Source organism: Miniopterus schreibersii (assembly GCF_964146895.1).
Source record: "Miniopterus schreibersii genome assembly, chromosome: 10".
In the NCBI taxonomy this organism is placed as follows: Eukaryota; Metazoa; Chordata; class Mammalia; order Chiroptera; family Miniopteridae; genus Miniopterus; species Miniopterus schreibersii.
In genome coordinates this window covers 20191233-20201496 of record NC_138110.1, presented here as the reverse complement: position 1 = coordinate 20201496, position 10264 = coordinate 20191233, and the positions used below count along the sequence as shown (strand labels likewise).

Here is a 10264-nt window from a genome sequence, read left to right as displayed (position 1 = left end):
GCCTGCGCGCTACTGCCCGGCTGGCACTTGCCCTTAGTAGGGAGGATCGCGCGCCTGCGTGCTGTGTCCCACAGCCGCGCGCGCCCCTTGTCAGGCCTGCTGCGCTTGCGCACCCAAGTCCAATTAAGCTCGCTTCCCTTCGGGAAACCAGCAGTCCCAAAGCTTCTCGCTTCATCAACCCGCGCCTTCTCCCTACTCCGCCTACCTCATTTGCGCCTGCGCCCTCCAGACCCAACCAAAGGGGGCGTGGAGGGTTGGGGTTGGACCTGCGCTCTCCGTTGCCCAGGCGGTCTCCACAAGGAGTAACCGGGAGGGAGGGGTGGCGAGGGCTGGGGCTGTGCCTGAGCCCTCCACTAGCCTAGGTCACGCCTGTGTTGTGCTCTGCCGTCCCCGCGAAAATGCCCCCGGCACTATTGCGTCCCGCTGCCTCCTCCCCGCGGAACTGCTGCAGGAGCGCGCGCAGACAGTTCAGTCGCGCCCGCCCCAGCTCCTTTCGCGGGAACTGGAGAAGGGGGCGGTGCCGCGCTAGAAGTAAACAGGCCAGGTCGTGCAGCCAACCGGTGAGACCGCGTCCATCCCTAAAAGGGCAAGCTGTGGGGCCGACTGGACCGGACCACCAGGGGAGGCCAGATGGGGTTCCTGGCACAAAGTTAGTGGGATCCTGCTGCATGCATATTCCAAAAGAGGGGTTTATGAGAAAAGAGAGGCCCTTGTGTCCATCGCTGAATACACTTCTGGTCTGGAGAACTTTTTTTTAAAATTGATTTGAGTAACACAGAGAGAAACATCTGTTCGTTGTTCTACTTATTTATGCATTCAGTGGTTGATTTTTTTTTTTTTTGTTAACCCTCACCTGAAGATATTTTTCCTTTTATTTTTAGAGAGTGGGAGGCAGGGAGGGAGGGAGAAAAAAAACATCGGATTGGTTGCCTCCCACAGGCGGGATCCTTAGGTACATGCTCTTGACCAGGAATTGAACCTGCAAATGAACCTGCGACCCTTTGGTGCACAGGCCTATGGGCCAGGGCTCATTGGTTGATTCTTGCATGTGCCCTGATCGGGGACTGAATCCACAACCTTGGTGTATTTGTACAACTCTAACCAACTGAGCTACCTGACCAGTGCTGGTCTGGAGAATATTAATGCTCACACAGGAGTGGTAAATCAGCTACACACTGAATGAGTGCTGATTGTATACCCACTATCTCAAAATGAGGGACTGTGAATGTAGGTCATTGGGCTCTCCCTCAGCAGGTCATATGCCCACAGCCCAAGGGGGGAACCTGTACCTACTGGGTACCACCTGTGTATACTCCCAGGCTATACACATGTACTGGCCCATCTACTTCAACAGTTTGAGAATTCAGATGCAACTGAGTGAAGTTTGGAGACCAAAGTTTGGTTCTTCAAAATTTTATTAACAAAACCTGGGAGAAACGAAGCAAGGGTGAGCAGACTGCACGGTTCCACCCAGGCACAAAGAATGAAGAAACAGAAGGATAGATAGACAAAGGCAGGAAGAAATTGTAAGACCCTCTGGTAAGGGCAGATGGGCAGTCAAATGGTGGATGGGCACAAGGAGAAACTGAGGGACCACTGGAAAGACAAACGGGGGATTCCAGGCAGCTCCCCAGCCTGGAATGCAGGCTGTGAGGATGTATGAGCCAGTGAGGCTCAACGGTCAGCACTGGAGCGCAGGTCGGTAGTGAGTGGGTCATGCTGGATGGTTTGGTGTAGCATCAGGGCCAGTAATCCTGCCCGGTTTGTCATGGCTGTGCGTACATTGCGCTCCTGCTCAAACAGCTCATCCAGCTTGTACCACTGCCAGAGGAGCAGAAGGAGCCATGACATGGAGCTCTGGAAGACCCACCTCACCCTGACCACATCCAGCATCAAAACCTACCACGCGCACACGCTCCAGGTCCACTTCAGCACGCCGCAACTTCTCCCAGCAGTAATGGCGGTTACACTGGCGCTTGGGTAGGCGGCAGAATTCACCTGTGAGCTCAAAGACATCACGTACAAGGGGGCACCCGCATACCTCGTCAGCTGGCACCTGCAGGAAGATGGCATGGGGTGAATGGGGTGTAAGGCAGAAAGGAGGGTAGACTGGGAAGGGGTCAGGAAAGCAGGGAGGATGAAAAGAATGGTGTTTAGGGGAGAATGGAAAGGAGTGGGAAAGGGGAGGAACAGAGGGTAAAGACGCAGGGAAAGGGGGGGATAGGAGGTGATGAGACAGGAAAAACGAGATAAATGAAGGGTGACAAAGCAGGGAATGTGGGAGCCATGAAAGTGGTCAGGTAGGAAAGGAAGGAGGAGGGGGGGAAGAAAGGGATGAATGTAGGGCAGTGAAGAAGGGAGGAGTGACAGAATGTGAGAAATTGAGGGAAAACCTTACTTTGGGGTCCCGTGAGTGCTCCGGGCACAACACCTGGAGCCGCTTACAGTATGTCTTGCTCTGAGGATTGTAGACATCACAGAAGAGTCGTGTGGCCCTGGGGGTTTGGAGTAGAAAGAGGGTAGTGAAAGGAGAGAAGGAAGGGGGAACCACCTATTGCCCATCACGACATCCTGGCCCAACATTTTACTTTTGACCCCAGCATTAACCTTGCTTTAACTCCACGTAGCACCCACACTCACCCTTCAATGCGTGTGGGATACATGGACCCAAAGGACGTCTGGCTCTCATACTGGAATGATGAGCAAAAATGGAAAGAACTGTGGATGTGTGCTGCATGCCCTCCCAGTACAGCACTCAGACAACACATCTGTCCCCCAAAGACCCGCTATTGTTCCCACACCAACTGGCCTCTCAGGCTGACACCCTGACCTTGGCATAGCAGCGCTCCATGTGGCGCAAGGCAACACGTGGATTGATGGGGTGCCCGCAGGAGACGCAGAAGATCTGCAAGTCTGTGTCGTCACTGTCACCCTCATTGCTCTGCATGGGATGGAAGGAACGATGAGGCCGGGCAGGACCAGGTACTGGACCCTGGACTGCTATGCCCATGCTCGCTCACCTCCTCATCCTCCCGCACAGCCTGCTGCTTGGCTCGTGCTATGATGGCCTCAAGCTCATGGAATCGACGCTCCATTTCCTGAAGGCGGGTGCGGGCGCTCTGCTGCTCACGGCGAATGCGTTCAAGGAGCTTCTTGCCATGTTCTTCAGCAATGCAGGGGCTCTGCTGCCACTGCTGGATGCGTTGGGGAAGGATCTCATAGATGCGGCTGCAGGGAGCAGTGGGAGGAGTGCAGGTAGAAAGGTGGCAAGCAACAAGATGAATAAGTGGGGTGAGCCAAAGATGACAGAATAGATGAGTGACTAAATGTTGAAAGATAAGTAAACAGGTGACTGGATGGTACATGAACTGGCAGGTGAGTGACTGAATTTTGGATGGATGGGTGGACAGATAGGTGCATGCTTGATTGACTGAATGGTAGACAGGTAACTGGCAAACATACAGAGGGATCTTGTCAAGCCCTATCCTATATTCCCTGACTCCCTTGAACCCTCCAAGAATAACTCACTTGGCTGCCAGCTTCATGCCACAGTCATCTGAGCAATACTTGGAGTTGGGCTGGGCAGCGCGCACACAGCCAGGCCCCAGGCACTGCGGTAGTGATGCAGGATCCTTGACATCGGTGCGCTCTGGGTGTTTCCATTTGTCCTTGTGCTTCTGCTTCTGTCGATGCCGCTTGTATCTCTCCTCCTTCTATTGGACCAGGCAGGTCCGGACAGGGTAGAGTTGAAGTCAGCCCCATACTCCTGTCTCCCCTGCATCCCATCCCTTTCTGGCTCTCGCCCCGTTCAGCCCCTGCCATCTGCCTTCCCACATGCATTTCACCCTCTCCATCACCTTCTTCTCAGACTTCTTTTCCCGACGCTTAACATGCTTCACTTTCACGGCCCTCTTCCGCAGCGCAGGGTCCAGGAATGGGGACTCCTCTGTGTCGCTCATCCAGGGCTGCAAGTGAGGCATACATTGACCCCCTTGCCCCATTCATGACTACCCCACCACCTACTCAGTTCCCAAATCAGCCTTCCATACCCTCTGCCTCCTCTCTTTTCATTATGGATACTCTGCTTCTGTAACCACCCTTCCACCATGGGATGCTCTGCCTGCTCACCAGGCCGTGGTCATCAAAGGCCCCTGCACATAAATCCTGATACAGGTCAGGGTCCAGTGGTAGGTCCTCATCTGACAGTGGCTCAGGTGTGGCTGTAGCCTCAGGTGGCTCCTTGACTACTGATGATGCCATTGCCCCCTCGTCCTCACGGATGCGTCCCAGCTTCTGTGGCTGTGACTGCTGCTGGGTGGGCAGCGGCCGACGAGGCCTTGGCAGGGACTCAGAGGATGTCACTGGCGAGAGCTGCAGGGCAGAATCTCAGGACTGGCCCTGAACAATCTGCCCGCATGTCCCGCCCTGCCCTGGGAGGCTGGACTCACCGAGGAAGGGAAGTACTTGTACGATTCCTGTGCCGGCAGGAGGAAGGCCCAGGTCAGCCCCAGGTGGATGGAGGTTGGCTTGGCCCTAGCCCCTCCAAGTGCTCGACCCACCAACTAGCCCTACCTTGCCTCCCCAGGCACACATGCACCCCCATCTTTGATAGCCAGGACCTGCTCAGCCCTGCCCTACCTGCCTGCTATGCCTAACTACCTAGAAACACCTAGCCCTACCGTGCCCACCTGGGGTTAGGGGCTCCCCTGCTAGCCCAGCACACCTGGTCATGCCCCATCCATCTGGATAGGCCAGGCTCCTTTCAACTAGCTATATGCAATTAGTCCCCACTCTACCTAGCCCACCAATTTTAGCCTTAATCACCTCTTCTTGAAAACAATGGCCCATTAACCTGACCTTGCCCAGCTCTGCCCATGCTCACCCGGGCCCGCAGCTGGCACTGACGCAGCCGGCATTTCTGCCGGATCTTGTTGGGGCCCCCAAACTTCTTCATGTCCCGGCAGAAATCACAGTGGCCACAGTCCTCAGTGCGCCGGCAGGCCTCACACTCGCCACACATTCGGGCTGACCGTTTGATCTGCTGCTGCTGCTGCTGCTGCTGCTGGTGATGCTGAGGGAAGGAGCCCAGAACACAAATCAACAACCCAAGTAGGGCCTGAGGTAGAATCACCTTACCTATCCCAGCCACTGCAGCCACTCACCTGGCTGGGTGTGGCCACCAAGGGCTGTGGAGAGGATTTGTGGGGCGAAGCAGAGCCCCGAGCAAGCATGGCCCCAACCCCTGTCCCTGACCCCGCCCGGCGCTGCAGGTCTGGATCCGGGGCAGGCCTCTTGCGCCCTCCACCCTCATCCCGGGGCTCACTGCCGTCTCGCTCATTGCTGTCCCGTTCCCGTGACTTCTTGTGCCGATAGCGGATCTCCAGCTTGGGGTCTTTCTCTGTGGGGCAGAGGGTGGGGCCAGGGTGGGTTGGCATCAGGGGATTTGGGTTGTTTCAGAACTCTTTCTTGCTCTTCTCTCCTTTTCTGTCCTACCCAATTGCTCTCTCCCCAGTACTCCAGGACAGAGCTGGCCCCTCTAGTGGGACCCTCTATTATGGCTCACCACAGAATAACCACTCTGCCCACAGAAATATACCAGTACTCCCCATGACCCAGCCCCCCATTATGGTTCCTCCCCCTCCCTCTAAGCCCCACCTGCCTACCCTGTCCATTCCACCCCTCACCTCGGCACTCCCGACAGTACCACTCCCGGATGGCCTTGGCCATCTTCTCAGTGATCCGGATGCAGTCCCCATGGAACCACTCATTGCAGTTGTCACACCCGCTGCAGAGGATGGGGTGAGTGGTGGAGATGTGAGGGGCCAGACCCATCAGCCTCACCCAACCTTGACAGGTGTCAGCCCCGCCCACCTTTCCCCTGGCTCACATCATGAAGCAATTGATGTCTGGTTTGCGGCAGATGCAGTAGATGGGTGCATTCTCCCCATTCTCCGACTTGCTGTCCTCCCCAGCATCTGGAGGCTCGGGGTCTGAACCATCCCCGTCCTGTGGGATCCCCCACATTATGGCTCCTTCAAGAACCCCCATCATGGCTCACCACAGACCCTAACACTCTGCCAATAAGACTTCCCATCACGGCTCCTCATAAATATTTCCAGTATGGTCCCCATCACTCACCCCTGACACCACATTACTCTGCTTATACTCCCCCACCACTCTGCCCCAGACCTCCCATACTTACCCCGCTGACACCCCATCAGTCTGTCCACACATTCATAAAGGCTCATTACAAACACCTACCACTCACCCCACGTTGCCCCCGTCCTGGCTCCTCACAGACCCCCATCACAGGCTCTCACAAACACCCCGTAATTTATCCACAGGCTTCCTATCACAGTTCCTCACAGAACCTCCCTTACTAACCCCACAGATACCCTGTCCCACCGTGGTCCCCCACGGATCCCTCCATAGAAAGTCACCGCGGGCACTACAGGCTACCCGACGCGACTCATCGCAAACCCATTACTCTGGTCGAAGAATCCCTCATCCAGACCCCAAGGAACTACTATCAGGGCTCCCCACTAAACTTCTGTTACAGACTCCCACAATGGCTCATCACAGAACTCCCAAATGGTTCATACATCGCAAAAAACCGGACCATCAAACCCTCATCGTTCTGCCCACAGAGCCCTATTAAGGCTCCCCACAGGCCCCCACAATTTTGCCCACAGACTCCCGTTCGGGTTTACCACAGACCCCCATGCCGACCAACCCCACCATGAGTAACCCCCACCAGCCCCTACCGCCGACGCTCTCCGTGGACCTGGTACTCACCATCTCTCAACTCCTGGAGTACCCCTTCGCAACCCCCGCCAGCGACCCGCGAACCTGCAGACAACTCCCCCGGCGTCCGCGGCGGTTGCAAAGGTACTCACAACTACTTCCGCTTCTTGTCGCGCCTCCAGGGCACCGTACTCCTATTGCGCAAGCCCAGCGCGTCAACTCCGCGACAAGCAAGTGGTCGCCCTTCTAAATCCCCGACTCTCTCTCAGGCGCCGCCATCTTGGCTACCGGGGCCGTACGGCGGCCGAGTCCACAGTTCGCAGGAAACATGGCCGCGCCTGACCGCTGCTTCCTGTGGGCGCCGCCATCTTGTCGGCGGAATCCGTACTGTGACCGTTTGTACGGACTCGAAGTTAGAGGCAATATGGCCGCGCCTTCTGCGCGACTTTGATCCAGATGCCCTCATCTTGGAATCTGATTCCGTAGGATGGCCGAAATGGGTAAGCTCACAGACTGCACGTGGCCGCGTCCTGTTCGCGGCTTCCAGAAGGACGAGGCTGCCTTGGTGGTGGATTCCGTACGCCCGTCGCTTGTGCTGCAGAGAAGTTCACAGGGAAAGCGGCCGCTTCTGAAACACTACCCGGGTGAAATCGCACTCATTTCTCTAATCACTTTTCACTTTTACGTTCCGCATATATTAACGGTGTTTCGGCAGATTGTCCCGCTTCGCTTCCCGCCACTCTTTCCCGCTCTCATGCCTTGCAGTTGCTCGGCCGGGCCTGGCACGGTTCAGCCTCCGGGCCTTTGCGAGAATTAGCCCAGAGCAGCCAGGAAGGCTGTAAACAATGGTGGCCTCCCCACCTCTGGTGAAAAGTGGCTGGACCAAAGCAGACCTGAAATCTACTTTGACAACTGGCTTCACCGAGCCCTCCCCGGACCCCCGCCCCTCCGGAATGGAGATTTGCCTGGTTCCCGGTGATGCCCGCTTTGGTTCTCATTTCATACATATCCAACAATCTCTACAATAAGAGCAACTTTTTAAATGTAAATTATGTACAATAAAGAAAATCTGTTCAGGTCAGGGAGCTAGACATCCCCTCAGGGTAATGCTCTAACCTGGGCTACCATGGAGGTTAAATGAGGTACATGTCAGCGTTACTTTACATGCAAGGCTTATCACCCCACTCCTCACTCCGCCCTAACCTCCCCCCCCCCCAAAAAAAACAGTAGATGCGGAAGTCCTGGTCCTAGTAAATGGTAAATGTCCACATTCAGAGTCGGACTTTATTTGGGGTTCAGGAGAAGGGTCTGGGAAAAATGGGATTTTTCACCCTTGGGGGACAGTTTTCCTGGATTTCTTGGCTCTGGACATAGCAACTTATTTACTACCGAGGATTCTGCTGCCCCACCTTTCCTCAGCATTTTAATTTATGTTTTAGAGGCAGGAAGGGAGAGAGAAACATCGATGTGAGAGCAACACATCAACTGGCTGCCTCCTGCACGCCTCCTACTGGGGACAGAACTGCAACCGGGGCCTGTGCCCAGACGGGGAATGGAACTAGTGACCTCTTGGTGCATGGGATAACGTTCCTTCTGCTTTGGGTTTAATTTGCTTTTCTTTTATTTATTTTTAGTTGAAAAGCTAGGTTATTGAGATTTGAGGGGAGTTAACTCTTAAAAGACAAACTAGATACATGAACAATCAAAACTCAGCTTCCAATAAGGCACACAATACCGAGATAAGCCAGGACAAGCGGAATAGAAAACTGAGACAGAGAGGTAAATGGCCAAGCAGTTTGCAGCCGTCTAGTAAATCACAAACTTGTATCTTCCCTAATCAAGGACACGTAAGAGTAAATGGTTAGCCTGGCTGGTGTTGCTCAGTGGTTGAGCATCACCTATGAACCAAGAGGTCACCAGTTCAATTCCTGTCAGGGCACATGCCTGGATTGTGGGCGCAGTGAATCAATGCTTTTCTCTCATCGATGTTTCTGTCTCTTTATCCCTCTCCCTTCCTGTTTCTCTAAAATCAATAGAAACATTTTTTTTTTTAAAAAAAAGAGTAAATGGTTTACACTTATCCTCCCCAACCAGAGGGTAGATAGAGTAAATCACCCTACTCAGGGAGATAGATAGCAGAAATTCAATTAGTGCCATTTGTGCCAAACACCCAAGGACAGACGAAGTTAAGGGGGGGAAAAAAATCTCATTTTGGCGCATCAGCATAACGTTAATGAATATTCTATTGAGATGGTTCCCTAAGACCTCCCCTAAACTCCCAGCCTCTAAAACCCTGAGCAGGTGCAGGGAACAGACCCTTAAAACGAAGGACACGGCACGCTCTCGGGAGCACGCCCATGCCGTTCTTCCCTCTCACGCGTGCTTCTCAAACTCTAAGGGTCCCCACAAGACGTGCAACCAGGGCAACAATGAGCAGCAGTAGCACGTCCCAGGCTAACTCCCTTAACCTGTCAACAGGCCCCTTTTCTCTGACTTTCTAGGGCGCCAAAGCAGCTCTGCCTAGGCGCTCTGCTGTTGCTTCTTCTATCCTAAGCCCTTCCTAGTTTCACGGTCCTCAGCTTTAATAAACATACTCTCAAAATCACCTGAACTCTTATGGAATCTTTCCTGCATAAAGTCAAGAATCCACACACTATATAGGCTGGCCTGAGACATACCCACTCCAGGCTGGGATCCTGTCCGGTAACAATAAGATAGGTAGTAATATGGCAGTTCCAGGAAGCGTACCTCCAATTTGATAGAATGCTTATCCTCATGGTTGGAGGAATAAAAGACCCCAACTGGCTCTAAGATCCCAAAGGATATTATTAGCCCCTCTAGGTCCTCTTTTACCTTCCCATACATACCTCTGGGAAACTGGGCTACTGTCTTATTTGCTATCAGTGGCAAATAAGAGCACAGGGTGGGTGGGAGACTCAAACGTGGCGCTGCTTTTACCACTTGACTGCGCATGCTGAGTCTGGGCAGTTGCGGATATTGTTGACAATGATTGTGCGTGTGAAAACTCTAATTTTATCATTAGCAATAAATATCAATTGTTTTATTCGAAGTGATGGTCTCACTTGGTTCAATTTCAAAAAAATGTCTTCCAAGTAACAAATGTAACGATAGTTGTTCTTTCAGATAAAAATGGTGTTCTATGAAAAAAGTGGCTACTTTACCTCACAACTCAAACTGTCATACAAGTGCTTTTCCTCAAGACAATCCTTGCACTGTGATATGCAGTAGTGTTTCATGCTTCCCATTTCATAACACATAATGTTAAAATGATTGATGACTTTTCAAGGGTTGAGATTTAATAAAATTCGTAATTTTTATTGCTTCATCAAAGATATTCTTAAGTGTGACTTGATTTTTTTTGTGTATGTATGTGAATGTTGTGGTGAGCAATATGATCAATACTAGTATTTTAGAGCAACTGCCTAGATTTGTGATAATGTGCTTGCAGTTTTAACAACCATTATTTTTACCCCCTTTGGTACAAATATTAATGTGGTAA

The 10264-nt window shown here is 52.9% G+C and overlaps 1 protein-coding gene across 2 annotated transcripts; it reads right to left on the bottom strand.

The window, feature by feature from the left end:
• Positions 1 to 1380: 1380 nt before the first annotated feature.
• On the bottom strand, positions 1381 to 7046 carry CXXC1 (CXXC finger protein 1). 2 transcript variants are annotated; one of them, XM_081150180.1, is made up of 15 exons: positions 6796 to 7046; positions 5888 to 6006; positions 5685 to 5785; positions 5163 to 5398; positions 4883 to 5071; positions 4449 to 4475; positions 4129 to 4371; positions 3858 to 3965; positions 3529 to 3713; positions 3021 to 3228; positions 2831 to 2941; positions 2641 to 2690; positions 2399 to 2495; positions 1904 to 2056; positions 1381 to 1821 (listed from the first exon to the last, which is right to left on the bottom strand). In XM_081150180.1, exons 1-15 carry the CDS (start codon positions 6796 to 6798, stop codon positions 1675 to 1677), a joined length of 1977 nt encoding a protein of 658 aa, XP_081006306.1. In that variant the 5' UTR covers positions 6799 to 7046; the 3' UTR covers positions 1381 to 1674. The 2 variants fall into 2 exon arrangements, with proteins under 2 accessions (XP_081006306.1, XP_081006307.1); XM_081150181.1 differs by lacking the exon at positions 4449 to 4475 and having other exon boundaries at positions 1386 to 1821.
• Positions 7047 to 10264: the final 3218 nt, after the last annotated feature.